General features: G+C 50.5%; 1 protein-coding gene across 5 annotated transcripts; it reads right to left on the bottom strand.

Moving 5' to 3' along the window:
* Window positions 1-1,782: 1,782 nt before the first annotated feature.
* Window positions 1,783-19,593, bottom strand: CES4A (carboxylesterase 4A). 5 transcript variants are annotated; one of them, XM_017967030.5, is made up of 14 exons: window positions 19,476-19,593; window positions 14,697-14,898; window positions 9,923-10,061; window positions 9,707-9,840; window positions 9,294-9,447; window positions 7,573-7,677; window positions 7,387-7,491; window positions 7,194-7,232; window positions 6,508-6,648; window positions 5,883-5,963; window positions 5,356-5,509; window positions 4,179-4,307; window positions 3,879-3,951; window positions 1,783-2,535 (listed from the first exon to the last, which is right to left on the bottom strand). In XM_017967030.5, exons 1-14 carry the CDS (start codon window positions 19,531-19,533, stop codon window positions 2,367-2,369), a joined length of 1,683 nt encoding a protein of 560 aa, XP_017822519.2. In that variant the 5' UTR covers window positions 19,534-19,593; the 3' UTR covers window positions 1,783-2,366. The 5 variants fall into 5 exon arrangements, with proteins under 5 accessions (XP_017822519.2, XP_078213526.1, XP_078213527.1 ...); XM_054248648.2 differs by lacking the exon at window positions 1,783-2,535 and adding an exon at window positions 2,790-3,030; XM_078357399.1 differs by lacking the exon at window positions 1,783-2,535 and adding an exon at window positions 2,857-3,026.
* Between the last annotated feature and the right edge of the window lie 1,275 nt (window positions 19,594-20,868).

Raw genomic sequence — 20,868 nt, 5'->3', positions numbered from 1 at the left:
GCTGCCACATCTCCTGTGGTAGCCATCCTCCTTCATAGATTGCCCAGGTCTGGATGGAGGTGGCAGGGTGCCTCAGACAGGCCTGGATCCAATTCCTGCTCTGCCCTCACTAGCTCATGACCTTGGGCAAGGCTTTTTAATGTCTCAATACATCAGTTTCTTCATCTGTAAAATGGGGATAAGAAGATCCATGGTAGTGAGGATTAATGTTTGCTTGAAAGGGGCTTCCCTCCTCCTCCACCATTCCTTTGCTTTGGAGGTTAGATGCTGGGGTGTGGGGGATAGGTGTGCCTCATCCTACAGATCTATGCAACTTCCATTTGCCCCAGAGACTCAGGAACCTCTGAGAATAAAGGGCCTAATCCACACTAGTTTGGGACGAAAATACTGCGGGACACTATGCCAGTGTTCATAGCAGCATTATTCACAATAGCCTAAAGGCGGAAAGAACCCAAATACCCATCAATGGATGAATGGATAAACAAAATGTGGTATATACCTGCAATGAAATGTTATCCAACCTTAAAACAGAAGGAAATTCTGATACATGCTACAGCATGATGAACCTTGAAGACATCATGTTAAGTGAAATAAGCCAGACACAAAAGGACAAATACTGTATTACTCTACTTATATCAGGTACCTGGAAGAGTCAAGTTCATAGAGACAGAAAGTAGAATAGGAGTTCCCAGGGGCTAGGAAGAGCGGGTAACAGGGAGTCATTGTTGAATGGGTATAGAGTTTCAGTTTAAGTGATGAAAAAGTTCTAAAGATAGAACAGTGGTGATGGTTGTGCAATGATGTGGATGTACTAAATGTTATTGAACTGTACATTTAAATATAGTTAAAATAGTAAAACTTGTTACTTATGTTTTACCACCGAAAAGCTCACAATGGCCAGGCATGGTTGCTCACCCCTGTAATCCCAGCACTTTGAGAGGCTGAGATGGGCAGATCACCTGAGGTCAGGAGTTCGAGACCAGCCTGGCCAACATGGTGAAACCCCATCTCTACTAAAAATGCAAAAATTAGCTGGGTATGGTGGTAGGCAACTGTAATCCCAGCTACTCGAGAGGCTGAGGTGGAGAATTGCTTGAACTTGGGAAGCAGAGGTTGCTGTGAGCCAAGATTGTGTCATTGCACTTCAGCCTGGGTGACAAGAGTAAAACTCCATCTCAAAAAAAAAAAAAAAAAAAGGCACGGTGGCTCATGCCTGTATTTCCAGCACTTTAGGAGGCCGAGGTGGGCGGATCATGAGGTCAGGAGATCAAGACCAGCCTGACCAACATGGTGAAACCCCATTTCTACTAAAAATACAAAAATTAGTTGGGCCTGTTGGCAGGTACCTGTAATCCTAGCTACTCGGAGGCTGAGGCAGGAGAATTGCTTGAACCTGGGAGGTGGAAGTTGCAGTGAGCTGAGATTGTGGCACTACACGCCAGCCTGGGCGACAGAGTGAGACTCCATTTCAAAAAAAAAGAAAAAAACCCCCACAAAACAACAAAACAAAAACTGGGACAGGCTGAGATATACGTGGGCTGCAGGAGAGGCCAGAGGAATCTGGATGCAGCACTAAGACCTAAACTGATGGACAAGTGAGTGTGGGGTGTGGCTGTCCTGCTGTCCTCAGGGATGTACTTGAGACCAAGTGTTTTGTACCCTAGGCAACTTTGCAGTAACACCCCTTGACTGAGCGTAGCATCCAGGCACAGCCCACTAAGAAACAGGCAGCAATTCTCCCTTTCTCCCAGGGCTCAGATTGAGATACCATAGACATTGAGGTCAAATCAACACTTCTTTATTGAGACCATCCCTGTGTATAGACTTTGGAGTAGTCCTGGGGGAGATAAGTGTGGGTGGGAGAAGATCTCAAACTCTCAAAAAGTTTGCTCCATGTCACAGATAACTTGCCCAAGGCCTCCAGGCCAATGTGAACAGGCAGGCATGAGGTTGAGCAGGATGGACGGTAAATGCCAAGCTGGGTGCAGGGACAGGGGCAGTGGCAGTCTGGGTTGACCCCCCATAAGAAGGAGCTACAAGGAGACACTGAATGGTGGGAGGATTTGAAGAAGGGAAAAAAGAGGTTGTCTGAGGCTGGAGAGTTGGGCACAGCATGTTGTTGACAGGGCCTGGCCTAACCGGATGTCAACAGTGAGGTAGGGGCATCATGGGATGTCAGGCTGGAGAGGGTGGTACAGGCCCCACATAACAGGCAAAAGCTCTTGCTCTGGCCTGGAGGCAGCAGGGAGGCAACGTTCTAAATTGGGATGGGCAGAACTCTTGTCCTAGGTATGTCCATGGCCAGTCTCCCCAGGGCCTGGGTGGTGGGGCAAATGCTTCTTTGGCTCCTTCCTGCATAGCCACCCTCAGAATTGCCTCTGCTTCTCAGATCTTTGAGACTGGTACAGACTCATCCAAAAAGCCATCTTCTTCTCCTTGAGCTTCTTTCCCACGCTCGTGGTAAAATCCAGCTGCAGGTACTTTTCATCCTTGTCGTAGCGTGGCCAGCAGGGCAGATTCCCATCATTGGGGTTTCTGCCCAGAAGGGAAAAAGGGAGGATTATCTCTGTTCCTCTTCATGCTGCTTCTTTCTCTCAGCCTTCCCTCCTTTAATTTGCCCTTGGGAGTTGGGGTTCCAGAGGGCTTTATGGAGATGATACTTAGATCTTTAAGAAAGAGTAGGAAAGTGTGTAATGGGGTGGGCCTTCCAGGCAGAGCAAACAGTATGTGCCAGGTTGAGAGATATAAAAGACCAAGGTGGCCAGTTGCAGTGGCTCACACCTGTAATCCCAACACTTTGGGAGGCTTAGGTGGGCAGATCACAGGGTCAAGAGATCGAGACCATTTTTGCCAACATGGTGAAACCCCGTCTCTACTAAAAATACAAATATTAGCTCAAGCACCTTGCCTGTAGTCCCAGCTACTCAGGAGGCTGAGGCAGGAAAATCGCTTGAATCTAGGAGGTGGAGGTTGCAGTGAGCTGAGGTTCTGTCATTGCACTCCAGGCCAGGCAACAGAGCAAGACTCTGTCTTAAAGATAAATAATTAATTAATTTAAAAAAATAGATAAAGGACACTTTGAGTGTCATAAGGAGGAAGGATTGAAAGGAGAGGCCAGGTGTGGTGGCTCACGCCTGTAATCCCAGCACTTTGGGAGGCTGAGGCGGGTGGATTGCTTGAGGTCACGAGTTACAGGCCCCTACCACCACGCCCAGCTAATTTTTGTATTTTCATAGAGACAGTGTTTTACTAAGTAAAACTCCAGCTACTCAGGAGGCTGAGGCCAGAGAATTGCTTGAACCTGGGAGGCGGAGGTTGCAGTGAGCCAGGATCATGCCACTGCACTCCAGCCTGAGGTAACAGAGTGAGATTCTAAGAAAATAGTCACAAAGCTAGCCAAAGCCCCCCTTACATGTCGCCTACCCCTGAGGCTGGCCCAGACACCTCCTCTATGCTCTCAAAGTGACTTGTGCTCCCCCAGTACAGCTCTCAGTGTGCCAGCTATAACTTCCTGATTTTATGTGGTGAGCTGTTGGAGGATGGGGCTCATGTCTGCAACATCCTTGAATTCCAGCTCCCAGTACTGGGACTGGGCCCAAAAGAGAGCAGTGGGGAATGACCGTGGAATGCTTGAGTGAATGAAAAGTGTGGGTCATGGATCAAGAAGGACACATTCTAGGAATATTTAGGATCTGGTGAATGACTGGGGAAAGCTGAGGAGGAAGAGGCACCCTGGTGGGGCTGACTAGGCAGTCAGTTCCTGTCCAGCCTGGGGGCAGTTTCTGTAGGACATGCTGGGGCAAATATCCGAAGCAGCTGGCCATCAGGTCCAGCACTGGGCAGGTAGAATGCCCAGATATGTCAGGGGGCAGACTCACCCTGTGCGGGCAAAGTTGGCCCAGTATTTCATCATCCGGAGGCTAAGCGCCTTCTCCTTACCCGTGGAAAGACCTGGGGCAGAATAGGATGTGGCATTTTGGACAGAGCAGGGGATGCTGACATCCCACCCTACTCCTGCTGCTGCTGCTGCTGCCTCCGGAGCAGAAGACTTTCATTTGGGAGAGCATCCCAGATTAGGAACTGGGGAGCTCCCTGTGGCCAGCTGATGGAGGGGCGGGTCTGCACAAAGAGGTAGGGGACTGGACATCCAGTGGGGGTATCAGATGGGGCCTTTGCACCTGTGGCGAAGGGGCCCCCGAAGAGGAAGTACATCTCATCCCCATGGTCTGCCCCATCAGTGCGGGGTTTGACGATCATTCCACAAGTGTAGCGCTCAAATTCATACAGGTAGACAGGGAGGCTGGCATCTGTGAAGTGGGAAACTGAGGAGGGCTGCAGAAAAAGCCTCACCTTAGGCTTCCCATCCACCCCGTGTGTCCCGCTCACCTGCATCAAGCAGGGAAAAGAGCTTTGGCTTCAGAATCAAGCGGGCAGACTTGAATCCTATCTGTACTACTCATTTGCTGTGTGACCTAGAGCAAGCCGCTCCACCTCTCTGAATTGTGTCAATAATTCCTTATCTGCAGACTGAGAGTACTAAAAGCTAATTCACAGGATTGTGGCCAGAATCATGGAAGCCTTTCCTCTTCCCTGTTCTGAACCTTTCTTGGCCTCATATTGAAGGGTCTTCAGTGTCTGCATTCTCCAACCCCACCTTTAACCTGTCACCCACATGTTCCCCAAGCCCTAGTCAGCCTGGGTTTTCAAGGTGCCCCTAAGCTTTTCCTCTCAGCCAGAAGCCTTCTCTGACCACCCCAGGCTGCTCCTCTGGATCGCCTGATTTCCTGCTCTTCTTCCTAAGGAAAAGTGCTTCCTCACATATAAATATATATGTATATATTTAAATATGTATACATATATAAATCTATCTATCTATCTATATATATTTTTTGAGATGGAGTCTTGCTCTGTTGACCAGGCTGGAGTGCAGTGGCGTGATCTCAACTCACTGCAACCTCTGTCTCCCCGGTTTAAGTGATTCTCCTGCCTCAGCCTCCCAAGTAGCTGGGACATGCTATAGTACAGGCATGTGCCACAACATCTGGCTAATTTTTTTGTATTTTTAGTAGAGATGGGGTTTTATCATGTTGGTGAGGCTGGTCTAGAACTCCTGACCTCAAATGATCTGCCTGCCCTGGCCTCCAAAAGTTCTGGGATTACAGGTGTGAGCCACCATGCCTGGGCCCTTCCCCTCTTATAGTTGATAGCATGCTGCCTCCTCTCTGTTATCTTAGAATTCTATACTAGCCCAAAAGTACAGAGAGAGTAGGGGAGCCATTGATAAGCCCTGTTGGTAAACAGTACAGCTAGAGAGTGGATGGGGCCACTGTGGCTACTCTTGGGGACCCTGCATACCTCGGTGGTAGTGGGCAGTCTTCAGCGTGGCATACATGAAAGCGGCATCTTCAACTATGTCCATCATACGGTTTCGTAGCATCTTCCAATCATGCTCATTGGTGTTGTCCATGTACTCCTCCACCACAAGTGGTATCTGCTCCTTGGTGATATTCTGGGTGGGGAGGCCATACCTATTGAGGCCTGGGTGCCAGCTGGGCCAGAGGTGGGCCCACCAGTGACTTGGATCCAGGCTCAGCCCCCCAGGAGTTTTTGGCCTGGGAGGGTGAAAAAGGGGAGCTTCCTGGGAAAGTTTCCATCTCTGCTTATTGTAACCACTGATTTTGCTACATAACTGCCCCTATGACCCAGAGCATGTCTGGGGTCCTTACCTATAAGCAGCCATCTGATCCCACACCAAACCCCAGGCCCTCTGAGAAAGATCCTTACCCTGGCTGCGAGCCCCTTTGCAAAGAGCAGCTACTAGGTTAAAAAAGCGGGGGTCAGCCCTGTCCAAACTGAGCATCCCTGTGAGCTGGGCTCCTCACCAACAGGGTGCGGGTACTCCACAGCATCCTGGCGATGGTTTCCTTTCTCATCACCTGCCGGTTTAGCGGGAACTTCATGATCTGTTCACAAGACAAGGACCCGGTATGGGTTAGGCCTGGGCATTAGGAGGGATTTTGGCCGGAGCCACAAAGGCCCCAAGGGTCTTGCCCATCTAATGATGAGTTCTCAGAGCACACAGCCTAGGAAGGGCCCATGACTCTCTCTTGCCCCCCTCCTCCCATCCCACCCATCACTACCACCTGGGCCAGAGCTGAAGTGGTACTGAGCAGCAGTCCATCCTGAGTTGGGGCATCTACCCTGACCCAGGAGCAAGGGTGGGCTTCAGGATTTGCAGTTGCCTAGCGGCTTGGGAATGAGCATCATAACCCATGAATTTGGGGCCCTCAAACCTCCAACAGGCCACACTTCTCCCTTCTTCCCCTCCATCATTCCTGGCCGGTTCTCACTATTCAGGGACTATAGGAGGCTCCCAAGCATATGGGCATCCCCAGAGGGGCTACTGACATCTGACCTGGTGCCCAGCACCATCCAAGAGGCATCCTTCCCTGCCTCCACTGTGGTACTCACGTAAGGCAAGAGCCAATTGAACTCCCACTCACTTACATAAGGCACGAGCCAACTGAACTCCAGGTTGTTGATACCCAGAAGGTAGGGCACAGATGAAATCTGCCCCTGGGTCAGGAGCACCAAAGGGTCATCTGGCAACACCACACCATCCACCACAGGGCTCATGAGCCAGATAGTCTACAAGGCAAAGGGCATTTCCAGGCAGTCTTCTCGAGTATCCTCCCAGGGTCCCTGCAACCATGGGTACCCCTTCAGAGGCTGCTCTAGCCTAGGCTCTTTGGGAAAATGCTGGGGCTGGCATGGTGAGCCCCAGGAAGATGAAGGTGGGAGGGGAGCAGGATAGGCAGGACCAAACTACGTGAACTTGGGATGATTACTGCTGGTATCTATATAGCTCACTTCTTCAACTCTTAAAAATCTGCTGTCACTTCAGCGAGTCCCTTCAGTGAGTCCTGCCCTATCCCCCATCCATTCTATTTAAGAGCCCGCACCTCCCAACATGTCCAACCCCCCTTTACCCTCTCCATTCCTTGCTATTCACTTATTACCTTCTAAGGAGGTGGATAATGTATTTATTTATAGAGTTTATTGTCCTTCCCTACTGGAACATCAGCTCCACTAGGGAAGGGATCTTGGCCTGAACAATTTCCTAAGTATCCCAAGTGCCTGGCACATAGTAGGTGTTCAATAAATACTCAAATTGCAGAATGTGGCCTTATTACCTCTTCAGGGTCTCTCTGGAAATTCAACTGGAAGAATCTCTGTGGGGGAGAGGAAGGGATCAGAGTTAAAGGAAGTCTCCCCAGTGTGCTCTTGAGATAGGGTCCCTGGGGAAGTAGTTGGAGGTGGCTGGGTAAAAGGATAGGAGGATGGCCTTCAGGGATCCAGGTCAGGCAGCTGAAATGTTCTACCTACCATCTTCTCGGACACACGCATGACCTTGGCCGCTGATAGTGCCCTTAGGCAGTTGACCAGGATTTGTGTGCTGTTGCAGTTGCATCCAGCCAGGTGGGCAACCTTCTAGAGAGAGAAGAAGGGATACTCAGGGGTGCTTCCATCCTGCCCCTCATCGCTGAGCCCTGGGGAAGGAAAGGCACCCACCTTGGCCACTTTCAGTGGGTTAGGAGTGATGAAAAGTTTGAATAACGCAGTACCACTCTGGGTAATGGCCCGATGGAAGAGACCTGAGGCTAGGGGTGACATCATCTGCAAGGATAGGGAGGAAGCCACCCATGAGATCCCCAAGTAGGGACACCTGAGCTGTTCTGGGCATCTGGCCATGGGCAGGCAGCCTGAGTGAAGCCAGGAAGGGCAAGCATCTGGGAGGGAGTCAAGAGTCCTAGGGTGATGTCCTAGACCTAAAGCCAGTGTTCTCTCTGCCTCTGGTCTGTGCAGTGGGCCCCAGCAGGGTCCAGAGGGGATGTGAGATTGTGGGTGGAAATCTGCTGGTGTGGGAAAGGTGTCCCCCTCTGCTTTGGGGCTAGAAATGAGGGGTAGGTGGAAGGGACCTCATGGTTTCCCCAACTTATTACCTATGCTGACAGCTCTTAGCCTCTCTCCATTGTCCAAGTTTGGGGAACAAATACATCTAGGGCCTCCCATCCTGTCCCTTGGATACCTCACACTTCATGTTCCCCAAACCTTCTCCAGCCAATCCCTGTTTGGGTGGCATCCCTTACCCCACATCATCCCTCAGCCCCAGGGGCCTTCCCTATCTCTGCTTATTCCCACACCCAAGCTGCCCTAGTTCGGTCCATATGGCCTCCTGCATCATGATGAGTCATCCTGTACTTTCCATCTTTCCTGCCCCTGCTTTAGAGCTAGCCCTCATGGTCTCTCCTGGGATATACTCTATCCTCATCCCTGCCCCTCTCAGTAGCTCTCCAAGTCTCTTTTCCTGTTTCTTGCCAACCCAGTCCCATGCAGCAGGCTGAGACATCTCTAAATGGATATCTGATAGTGTCACTTTGCTGCTTAAAATCTTTCCCTGCTTTGAAAAATTACTTGAACCCATGAGGCAGAGGTTGCAGTGAGCCGAAGCACCATTGCAGTCCAGCCTGAGCAACAAGAGTTGCTCAAAAAAACTCTCAAAAAAAAAAAAAAAAAAAAAAAACCAACTTTCCTTGCTTTTTAGTGAAGTTTGGATAAAGTTGCTTAATTCTCTGGGCCTTCATTTCTTTATCTGTAGAATGGAGACAACAGCACTTTTCTTTTTGGACTGGTGAAGGAGTTACATGGATGATGACACATTAGGTGCTTAGGAGAGTGCCTGGCACACAGGAAGTACACAAGTGTTGAGTATTATGACTGTGGCCAGCAAGGCCCTGTGTGATGTGTTCACTTCCCAGCCATGTGCCCCTCACAGGACACCTTACATTACACCCACATTCCAGGCACATCCCAGGTCAGCAGTCACACAGGAGTCAGGGACAAAGCCCTGTGTCCAACTCATGTCCCTGGCTCCTAGGCCTGGTGTGAGGTCCTGGCCTTGCCCAGTGGGCAGATGGTGGGCTCTGTTCAGGGGATAGAGTTCTGGGGGAATGCGGAGAGGCAGGAGGTGCTGCCCAGCACCTGGATTTGCTGATTACCCCAAGCCTCAGCACTCCCCTTCCTGGGGCTTGGTTTTCTCATCAGTGATATGGCTGAACAGAGGAGACATCCTTGGCTGTGAGGGGCGGTCCCTTTGGCAGGGGTGAGGGCAGGTCTGTGACAGGCATGTTGATATACACGCAAATCTGCACACGACCTGTTCAGTGGAGGATAGGTTTGTGGGAACGGAGGAGCCTAAGTCTGTGCTGAATCCGTCTGGGCATTGCTCTCACCAGTCCTGAGATGCACATGGCTCCCGCCGACTGGCCGAACAGCGTCACATTTCCTGGGTCTCCCCCGAAGGCCGCGATGTTCTCCTGCACCCACCGCAGAGCCGCCATCTGGTCCAGCAGCCCCCAGTTCCCGCGCGCATGGCTGTCGTCCGTGCTGGGCGTGCAGGGTTCACTGTCAGGGTCCCGGGCCTCGAGAGTCGGGGTGCGTAGGGCTGCCTTCCTGGGCTCCCCGCAACCCAGCCCAGCCTTGCCCCTCTAAAACCCAGTCCTGCGACCACACCCACTTCCTTGGAGTTAGCTCGCTCCATGCACAGTACGGAGCGCCGGCCCCGCCTCAGCCCGGTCCTCCCTTCCCACCCAGTCCTCGCCTTTCCGCCCCGAGCTGCGGTCCCAGAGGGTCCCTGCCCCACCACCTCAGGAAACCGAAGACACCGAGCCTGTACTGCAGAAACACCAGCACCACTTTCTCGCGGGCGGCCAAGTAAGAGCCCTCGTACGAAGACGCGGCGCCCACGACGAAGGCGCCTCCCGGGAACCAGACCATGACCTGGACAAGGAAGGCCGGGTCCTGAGCTGGGCGGGGCGGTGGGCGGCGGTGTGATCACGGGCGTGGGAGACCTGGCACTCACCGGCAGCGGGGGGTCCCCGGGCTCGCGCATTGGCGCGTACACGTTCAGGTACAGACAGTCCTCGCTGAAGCGCAATTTGTACCGTTTCCGTGTGTTGATGTATATGGAGGCCATCTGGCCCCAGGACTCCTGCAGGCACCTGCGGGCACCAGGTGCGTGTGGGCCCCGCGCAGTGGCGGCGGCGGCCGCGGCCGCGGGTGATAGGTTTCAACCCAGGGTCCGCAGTGAGGGGACAGAACCCAAAGCAAAATCCAGGCAGCGTCTGTGCGTGTGCATGTGCGTGCGTGTCCGTGCCCGGGAGGCCTCCGCTAGCCCTAGGGCCCAGGACTGCGAGGCAGGTTGTCCTCTCAAGAACCATCCCCCTCCCTGCCTGGCACCTCACTCTGTGGGTATGCCTGGGGAGAGATTCCTGCTCCTGTGGGAGACCTTGTTGGTGCTGTCAAGGCAGGAACCTGCCTGCCCTGGACACCTCCCTGTCTTTCATGCCCTGCTCTACCCTCAGTCTCCCTTCTGCCTCCCAAACAGCTCTAGAATATGGTCCCTCCCCTCCATTCCCATCTCTGGGGGGATGTCAAGGCCATCACCGTCTCTGGTCTGGACAGTACCCAAGCCTCTCCACACTCCCACCACTCCTCGGCCACACTCTGGAGGTTCATGTCACTCCTCTTCTTCAGATCTTCCTTAATATGTATAACTATTAAATACCAATAAAAACAAACAAATCAACAAAAATCTTCCCTGGCTCTCCACTGTCCTCAGGATACAGTTCAGAATCCCAGAGGACCTAGACCCTCCTTTCCAACCAGCCATCTCCATCCCAGCCACCCTTTGTTGCAGATACATGTGGCCCTTTGCCTCCCACCTCCAAGTCCCTGGGCCTCAGTCCTCTGGAGCAAATGCCTTCTGCTCTGCCCAGCAAACTCCTATTCATGTTTAAAGCCAAGCCAAGCTCAAGTGGTATACTCTCTGCTGGTCATTTCCTCTTCTGTGCCTCCTGACGTCCTGTCCCCCTTTTTTTTTTTTTTTTTTTAGACAGTGTCTTGCTCTGTCACTCAGGCTGGAGTGCAGTGGCACGATCTTGGCTCACTGCAGCCTCTGCCTCCTAGGTTCAAATGATTCTTCTGCTGCAATCTCCCAAGTAGCTGGGACTATAGGTGTGCACCATCATGCCCAGCTGAGATGGGTTTCACCATGTTGGCCAGGCTGGTCTTGAACTCCTGGCCTCAAGTGATCTGCCCATCTCAGCCTTCCAAACTGCTGGAATTACAAATGTGAGCCACAGTGCCTGACCTCCTGTCCGCTGTTGACAGTATCCTGGTTGGAATTATTTCAGTTGGCTGTTTTTCTCCCTAAGTGACCATGCACTTCCCAAGGGGAGGAACGGAGGTAAATTCATCTGAGTCCTGGCACCCAGCCCAGCGCCTTATACTGTGTGGACATTTGGGGTATTTTCAGAGTATGGGCTCTCCGGTCACCTCACCTTTTCTCCCTGCTGGCCCAACCCTTAGGCAGCTATTCTCATTAACAGCTGGGCCTGGACCATTTGATTGGATGCAGGACATCCTGTTTGCCTTGCCTGTTCCTCTTGTCCCTTCTGCTCTTGTCCTAGCCCAGTCTGTTCCTAGAGTGTCACCCGCTCCCTTTCACCAGTCCTTCCCTACAGCACTCCAACACTCCTTGAGCCAAACCTGTCCACTCCCACCCACATTCCCAGCAACTATCTCTCCTCTCTTTCCCTCAGGCCAAACTTTTTAACAGACTATCTTCCCTTCCACTCCCAGTTTCTCCAAGGTACCAGCATCTGTATCTCTACAGACTGCTTTTGGTCTTCCTTGATTGACTTCTTGGTGACAGCTAACAGGGGATTAGAATGCTGTCTAGTAAACCACATCTAGCAACTCACCAGGAAAGCCAGGGCTCTGAAGCCAGAAACTGGGATTATGAACAGCCAAGGCTTCTGTGCCAATCCCACCACCAGAGCCATCCTGCTGCTGTGGTCACCAGTGACATCCATCTTGCTAAATCTCTGGCATTGTCTTACTTCCCCTGGTAGCCCTCAACATGGTTGACTATGTTCCCCTTTATTCTGTCTCCTTCTCTCTTTTTTTAGAGACAGGGTCACCCAGGCTGCAGTGCAGTGACATGATCATAGTTCACTGCAGTCTTGACTTCTTGGGCTCAAGTGATCCTCAGCCTCCCAAGTAGCTAGGACTACAAGCATGCACCATCACACTGGATAATTTTTTTTTTTTGAGATGGAGTCTTGCTCTGTCGCCCAGGCTGGAATGCAGTGGTGTGATCTTGGCTTACTGCAGCCTCTGTCTCTTGGTTCAAGCAATTCTCCTGCCTTAGCCTCCTGAGTAGCTGAGACTATAGGCATGCTCCACCATGCCCAGCTAATTTTCGTATTTTTATTAGAGACAGGGTTTCACCATATTGACCAGGCTGGTCTTGAACTCCTGACCTTGTGATCCACCCACCTCAGCTTCCCAAAGTGCTGAGATTACAGGTATGAGCCACCAGCCCTAGCCAATTTTTAAATTTTTTGTAGAGACAGGGTCTCACTATGTTGCCCAGGTTAGTGTGGAACTCCTAGCCTAAAGGGATCCTCCCATTCAGCCTCCCAAGATGTTGGGATTATAAGTGAGAGTCACCTTGCCCAGCCAGACTCTCCTTCTCGAACAGCTTTCCTTCTCTGGACTTCTGTAACACCCCACGCTCCTGATTTTCCTGCCACCTCATTGGTGGTTCCTCCTCCTCTCCAGGCCTAAGCATGAGAGTGCCCAGACCTCGACCCTCAATTTCTTTTTCTGACCATCCTTTCTCCAAAGTTGTTCTCATCCAGGCCCAGGGCTTCACACCACTGATGTGCTGATGATCAGTTTGCCTCCTGTCTCTTCTCTCCAGCTACCTACCTGCCCCTCCACATGGAACATCTGTTAGCACATCAAACTTAACAGGTCGAAAAATGAACTCTGTGTGTGTGTGTGTGTGTGTGTGTGTGTGTAGACAGGGTCTCACTCTGTCACCAAGGCTAAGTGTGAGTGGCATGATCACAGCTCCACCTCCCAGACCCAAGCGATCCTCCTACATCGGCCTCCCACATAGCTAGGACCATGGCACTGCACCTGACTAATACTTTAAGTTTCTTGTAGACACAGGGTCTCATTAGGTTGCTAGAGGCTGGTTTCGAACTCCTGAGCTCAAGTGATTTTCCTGCTTTGGCCTCCCAAAGTGCTGGGATTACAGGCATGGGCCACTGCTCCTAGCTCAAAATGAATTCCTGTTTTGCCCAAACTTGCTCTTGCTCCAGTCTTCCTCATTTTGATAACGGGTACCCCTATTGCCTTGTCTGTCCAGCCAAAAACTAGTCATTATCAGTGATTATTATCTTCTTCCCTAATGGCTCACATCCAATTCTCTAGCAAATCCTGCCAATTTTACTTTCAAAATACATTTGGAGTCTGATACCTTCCTTCCACCTCCCCTGTAACTACCCAGGCAGAAACTACCATCTCTGAAATAGCCTCCTTTCCTGCTGCCCACCCCAACCACCACCCTCAGATTGCTATTCTGAGCAATCCACAGATTCTTACACCTGACACTCAGTTTCCAAACAGTCATTGTTCTGAGAGCTCATGGCCAGTTTCTAACAACTGACACTTAGACTTCTATACAGTGGCCACCCTGACCTCTAAACCCCTAACTGCCAGGGTTCTAACAGTGGCCATCCCGTGTTCTGTCAACTGGTCTTTGGAACTTTCTTTTTTTGAGACGGAGTCACCCAGGATATAGGGCTGTGGCTCCATCTTGGCTCACTGCAATCTCTACCTCTTGGGTTCAAGCAATTCTCCTGCCTCAACCTCCTGGGTAGCTGGAACTACAGGCATGCACCACCACGCCAGGCTAATTTTTTTGTATTTTTAGTAGAGATGGGGTTTCACCATGTTGGCCAGGACGGTCTCAATCTCTTGGCCTCGGCCTCCCAAAGTGCTGGGATTACAGGTGTGAGCCCCCGTGCCTGGCCATTTGTATTTTTTTTCTGGCTGCATTTTGGTAGACATTTGTATGTTTTTGTATCAGCTGATACCCAGGTTCTCAGACAGTTTTCTAAACACTGTGATTTAACCAACCTATGCTAAGCGTTGTTAATGATTGCCCCAGAATGTTCTGGACAGTGGATTACTCGATGGTCTGAATAAGCAGTAAATACACTTGTTCTGGGTAAACCGCAAGCCCAGTGCTTCAAGGGGCAGTCACTGTTCCAGTTATGCTTTTGTGACTCAGGCCTTGAGCCTGGCTGAGGTGGTGTCATGACCCTGGGACTTGTAAACTGAGGCTGAGCCTGTACATTCCCCACCGTGGAGCACCCTCTGCAGGGACAGGCTGGTGGTGCCACGGGGCTTCGTGCTTTCAAGCCTCCAGAGAGAGGGAAGAGCCCCCACCTGGGTCAGGGGGATAGTGTGTGAGTGAACACTGCCCCTCAGACACATTTAGGAAAACGCAGCTCCCCAGCAGGTTTTCCTGCTGGGAGTGACAGCCTCCCCCTTGCCTGGACCTCTCCTCTAAGAAACCAACAATAGCATTGTCAGTGACTTAAACACTCTGGATGAGCTCGCTCATGATATGGATCTGAAAACTGAGGCCCCAAATGGGCCGCAGGCCTGCCTGTGGTCACATGGTGAGTTCTTCTCAGTGAACAGTTCACAACCCCACCCAGATGCAGGCATGGGCCCACTGCCCGCCTCCCAGCAGACAGCCTTCTGGCTCTTACGCAGGCGGGTAGGTGGTAGCATCTCTGGTTCCTTGCCAGGGCTCCAGGGGTTCTGGAGGGGCAAACCTGCCGTCACCTAGAGGAGGTCTGGAGAAGGGGACTCCTAAGAAGACTTGGATGGGTGTCTTCTCCACATACATATGTTTTCCTTGCAAGGTTCCATATTTAGTAACCACTTGAGGCTTCTTGGTGTGCAAGGCACCTGGGAAGAGAAGGGCAAAGGGTCACCCCTGCTCAGCCACTCAGCCACAAATGGGACCCTGACTCAGCCACAAATGGGACCAACGGACCTGGGAAGAGAAAGGTAAAGAGTCACCCCTGCTCAGTCACTCAGCCACAAATGGGACCCTGCCCCATCTATCATGGGCAGCAGCAGGTGCTTTTCATAACAATTGATCATAGCCGTTGTGTATCTGTCCACTTTTTCTTGTGCTTCTCTCAGATTTTTTTCTCTCATTTAACATTTCATTTATTTTTTAAATTTTCTTTAGAAGGAGTCTCGCTCTATCACCCAGGCTGGAGTGCAATGGCGCGATCTCGGCTCACCGCAACCTCTGCCTCCTGGGTTCAGGCAATTCTCCTGCCTCAGCCTCCTGAGTAGCTGGGATTACAGGCACACACCACCATGCCTAGCTAATTTTTGTATTTTTAGTAGAGATGGGGTTTCACTATGTTGGCCAGGCTGGTCTCGAACTCCAGACCTCAAGTGATTCACCCACTTCGGCCTCCTAAAGTGCTGGGATTACAGGTGTGAGCCACTGCACCTGGCCTTATTTAGCACTTCAAATCCCTGTTGATAAATACATAAAAGTTCTTGTTGGCCTGGCATGGTGGCTCACATCTGTAATCCCAGAACTTTGAGAGGCCAAGGTGGCAGATCACGAGGTCAGGAGTTTAAGACCAGCCTGACCAACATGGTGAAACCCCATGTCTACTAAAAATACAAAAATTAGCTGAGTGTGGTGGCATGTGCCTATAATCCCAGCACCTCAGGAGGATGAGGCAGGAGAATCACTTGAACCTGGAAGGTAGAGGCTGCAGTTAGCCGAGATCATGCCATTGCACTCTAGCCTGGGTGACAGAGTGAGACTCTGTCTAAAAAATAAATAAGTCTCATCCTGGTCAACATGGTGAAACCCCGTCTCTACTAAAAATACAAAAATTAGCTGGGCATGGTGGTGCGTGCCTGTAATCCCACTTACTCGGGAGGCTGAGGCAGGAGAATTGCCTGAACCCAGGAGGCAAAGGTTGCAGTGAGCTGAGATTGCACCATTGCACTGCAGCCTGGGTAACAAGAGCGAAACTCCGGCTCAAAAATAAATAAATAAATACATTAATTAATTAATAAGTCAAATAAAATAAATAATAAAAGTTTATGCCTATGATATGGGCTATTTCTCTGTGTCATTTAATGTCAATAAATGCATTATGTATTTTGATTTCTGTTTGTCTGATATTAATATAGCTACACCTCTGTTTTTGTTGTTAGCATTAGCAAAGCATGTTTCTGGGAAGAAATCACACACACATATGTGCATTCTTACTCATGTGCATACTTGCATCTAATACATTTACATGCAAATTTATGTATATAGGTACACGTGAGCACAGCTTATCTACAAAGAAATATACAGAAAAAGGCCATGTGCAGTGGCTCACACCTGTAATCCCAGCACTTTGGAAACCCAAGGCAGGCAGATCACTTGAGGTCAGGAGTTCGAGACCAACCTGGCCAACACGGTGAAACCCTCTCTACTAAAAATACAAAAATTAGCCAGATGTGGTGGCAGGTGCCTGTAATGCCAGCTACTTGGGAGCCTGAGGCAGGAGAATTGCTTGAATCCGGGAGGTGGAGGTTGCAGTGAGCTGAGATCCCACCACTGCACTCCAGTCTGGGTGACAAAGTGAGACTCCATATCAAACAAACAAAAACCCCAAGAAACATGCAGAAACAGAAGAGTAAAATGCATGTCCATATACATGCATACATATGCATACATGTGCAGTTGTACATAGGTGACAACAAATCTATCTGTGGGATACTTATTACACGCACACACAAGCACAAATACACAGTGCAAGCAAACATACCATAGCCAGCTCTTGGGATAGATACGAAATAGGTCAAGTTGAATCCAACTTTCCATGGATACGTTTTTCTTACTCTTCCAGGCTGTCATCCTGCCCAATTCTATTGCCAAGAGTTGTTGTGGCCTCACATCCACTGTCCCTTCCTGAAGTGCCCTTGTCCATTTCTCCCCCTCCTCTTTTTATCAAAACTGAATTGGGCTGGGCGCAGTGGCTCACCCCTGTAGTCCCAGCACTTTGGGAGGTCAGGAGTTCAAGACCAGCTTGGCCAACATGGTGAAACCCCATCTCTACTAAAAATACAAAAAAAAAAAAAAAATTTAGCCAGGCACAGCGGCACATGCCTGTAATCCCAGCTACTCGGGAGGCTGAGGCAGAAGAATTGCTTGAATTCGGGAGGTGGAGGTTGCGGTGAGTGGAGATTAAGCCACTGCATTCCAGCCTGGGTGACAGAGGGAGACTCCATCTCAAAAAAAAAATTGTTCTGTGTTCCAATCCTTTTTTTGAGATAGTAGCTTATTCTGTAAAGTGACAGAAGCAGATCTGATCCAAGTAATTAGTGAACCTGGCTGTGCATCAGAATCACCTGGAGGATCATTGAAAAAATACATATTCCTTGGCCGCACCCCACACTCTCTGAATGAGAATCTCAGGGTTGCAAAACTCTCCAGATTTTGATGCAACTTGTTTTTGGAATGGAATTAGTGCAATAGAGCACACCTTCTCACTCCCAGTTGCAGGTGACCAAAATGCCTCTCTGCCACGCCCCAGGTCTCTATAGGTCTTACATAAGCAATATCTGGGCACAAAGAAGTGACTGCAATGGTGGCCCTCCAAGCATGGAGGTAGGCCATCAGGGGCAAGGGCCAGCTCAAATCTCCCATTTGTGCAGCCTCTGCAGTTTACAAAGCTCTTTCACATGGGCTTCTCCACTGGCTCTGGGAGAAGCTGGAGGAGACCCAAAGACCCAGAGGGGGCCCATGACCAGCCTGCGGTCTCATAGGATAGAGTCAGGAGGCCAAGGACTAACCCATTACCTGGATTTGCCCTGAATCCAGGGTCCACTTATGGTGGAATAGCCAACAGCTATCATTTACTGGGCCTTCATTATAGCCTGGCACTGTGCCCAACACTTTAAATTATCTGACCTCATTTTTGTTTTCTTTCTTTCTTTTTTTTTTTTTTTGAGACGGAGTTTCGCTCTTGTTACCCAGGCTGGAGTGCAATGGCGCGATCTCGGCTCACCGCAACCTCTGCCTCCTGGGTTCAGGCAATTCTCCTGCCTCAGCCTCCTGAGTAGCTGGGATTATAGGCATGCGCCACCATGCCCAGCTAATTTTTTGCATTTTTAGTAGAGAGGGGGTTTCACCATGTTGACCAGGATGGTCTCGATCTCTTGACCTCGTGATCCACCCGTCTCGGCCTCCCAAAGTGCTGGGATTACAGGCCTGAGCCACCGCACCCGGCCCAGTAGATGGCTTTTTATACAGGTCTATAATTTTGAAAGCTCTGTAGCACAATATAAAATGTATATATAACAAGAACCAATGAGATAGCTATAACATGGTGAAACCCATCTCTACTAAAAAAATACAAAAATTAGCCAGGTATGGTGGCGTGTGCCTGTAGTCCCAGCTACATGGGAGGCTGAGTCCGGGAGAATCACTTGAACCTGGGAGTCTTGCTCTGTTACCAGGCTGAAGTACAGTGGCACGATCTCAGCTCACTGCAACCTCCGCCTCCTGGGTTCAACTGATTCCCCTGCCTCAGCCTCCCAAGTAGCTGGGACTACAGGTGCTCGATACCACGACTGGCTAGTTTTTTTCTATTTTAGTAAAGACAAGGTTTCCCCATGTTGGTCAAGATGGTCTTGATCTCCTAACCTCAGGTGATCTACCCACCTCAGCCTCCCAAAGTGCTGGGAATACAGGTGTGAGCCACCTCACCCAGCCAAAAAGGTTTTTTTAAAATAGAGACAGAGTCTAACTATTTACCCACGCTGGATCTCACTATTTGCCCAGACTGGTCTTGAACTCCTGGGCTCAAGTGATCCTCCCACCTCAGCCTCTCAAAGTGCTGGAATTACAGACATGAGCTACCATGCCTTACCCACTGGAAATGTTCTAGATCTTGATCTAGATAATGGTTACCTTATATATATAAAATATAATTAGCATGATAGACATAATTATACAGTGAAGAGGTGCGCATCTTGATGTATACATCTTATACCTCAGCACACTTTTGTTAGTGTATTGTATTCACAGTAAAAAAGTGTATTTCTTTCATTTTAAAAAGAAAGCTATTGGGGAGAAATCTGAAGGTGGTAAAGAGGTTCATATAGCAGAGATGGGAGCAGAGGCAGCCCTCCTGCTTGGAAGAAGGAAAGAAGGATGGAAGAAAGGAAGGCGGTGGGAAGGAAGGAAAGATGTGGCCATGTTCTCGGACCCCTTCACTGGTCCTGGGAGGCAGGAAATGCAGAGAAGCCCTGAGGCTCAGAGAGGCTAAAGGACTTGTCCAGACTCCCAGCTGGCAGATGATTTAGTGTCTTGAAACCCTGCCCTCCATCTGCCCAGGCCTTGTCTAAGTGCTCCTGTCCTGCTGTCCTCAGGAGAGGTTGAGCTGGGGGCTGTCCCTGTGTCCCTTGTGCCCGTTTTGCCTGAAGCCCTCTGGAAGGGGTAGGGGTCTTACCTAGGGCCGTCCATGTCATCAGGCAGAGGATGAGGCTTGAACACAGAATCCACCTCATGCTCCAGAGAGCTCCTGCCGTGGGCAGGAGTGATGGCAACCTGTGGATGGAGTGGTAGCCGTGTCTACCGTGTGTGAGCACACTTTTATCTGCTCTTAATCTCTGCCAGAAAGTACCGGGGAGGGAGGAATTGTAATTAGCTTCTGACCAGCCCACAGCCTTGTCTCTGCCTTGGGCATTTTATGCTTGATGCTCTTGGCTCTTCAGACAAACTGATCAGCCTGCAATCTGCCCGTTTGCTCATCTGTGCGATGGCTTAGAGCTGAACGTGTGTAAGTCAAGCTCTAAGCACACAGTGGGTGCCAAGATTGAAGTAGAACGCCTGGTTACTTGGCCCTTCAGCCAAGGCTTCCTGTCTGTGGATTTCAGGGCGTCAGGCCTCCCTGCTCCCGGTGCCTTGTCTAGCCTCTTCCCTGCCCTTTCTCACACATCCTGACCCTTGGCTGTCTTCGCAGGTTCATAATCCAGTTGGGGGACTTGGACCTGAAAGCAACCATAATATGGGAGCCCACAAGGCACCTGATGAATGAGCCCAGGGCCAGGTGGTGGGAAGGAAGGCTCCCTGGGAAAGATCTAATCTTCTAAGTAAAGGATGAGGAGGAGTGGGCCAGGCAAAAAAAAATCCTGTTTGAAGTTTGGAGCCACAGGAGGTGAAAGCAAAGAGAGGTTAGTTCCATCTTCAATAAAAGGTAAGTGGGGCCCAGCATGGTGGCTCATGTCTGTAATCCCTTCGCTTTGGGAAGCCGAGGTGGGCAGATCACCTGAGGTCAGGACCAGCGTAGCCAATGTGGTGAACCCCCCAACCCGTCTCTACTAAAAAATATATATACAAAAATTAGCTGGGCGTGGTGGTGCATACCTGTAATCCCAGCTATTTGGAAGTCTGAGGCAGGAAAATCGCTTGAACCTGGGAGGCGGAGGTTGCAGTGAGCTGAGATCATGCCACTGATCTCTAGCCTGGGTGACAGAGTGAGACTCCATCTCAAAAAAAATTAAAAGATGGTTCCTCTCTCTTTGTCCCCCTGAAGTCTGGGGACTTGGCCCATCTTTGTGGGTCTGATGGGCTTCTGTGCTGGGGAGGGAAAAGGCAGGGGAATAGGGACTTCTCTCTTGGCCCACAGCCTCTTGCTCTACAGGCCTGACAGATGGTTAAAGCCTCCACCTTCTTTCGTGATCATTTTTCTGAGTTCTTCAGAGCTGCTCTGTATTTGGGACTCCTCTCCCACAGTTCCCATACTTGTGACCCTTCCTCAGTCCCAAGGAATGTGTCATTCACTGCCCAATCATTGCTGCCTAGGCTCTATGTCCCTCTAAGGAAGGCCCAAGGTGACACCC

Source organism: Callithrix jacchus, chromosome 20 (assembly GCF_049354715.1).
Source record: "Callithrix jacchus isolate 240 chromosome 20, calJac240_pri, whole genome shotgun sequence".
Classification (NCBI taxonomy): Eukaryota; Metazoa; Chordata; class Mammalia; order Primates; family Cebidae; genus Callithrix; species Callithrix jacchus.
Note: the sequence above shows the minus strand (reverse complement) of the source record. Positions and strands in the feature narration are given on the sequence as shown.

Coding starts and splice junctions, on each gene's coding strand:
- CES4A (XM_017967030.5), bottom strand. CDS start 19,533: ATGAGGTGGATTCTGTGTTCAAGCCTCATCCTCTGCCTGATGACATGG. Junction 10,062..14,696: donor GCTACCACCTACCCGCCTGC/GTAAGAGCCAGA, acceptor TGGTGCCCGCAG/GTGCCTGCAGGAGTCCTGGG. Junction 9,841..9,922: donor CCGGGGACCCCCCGCTGCCG/GTGAGTGCCAGG, acceptor TTCCTTGTCCAG/GTCATGGTCTGGTTCCCGGG.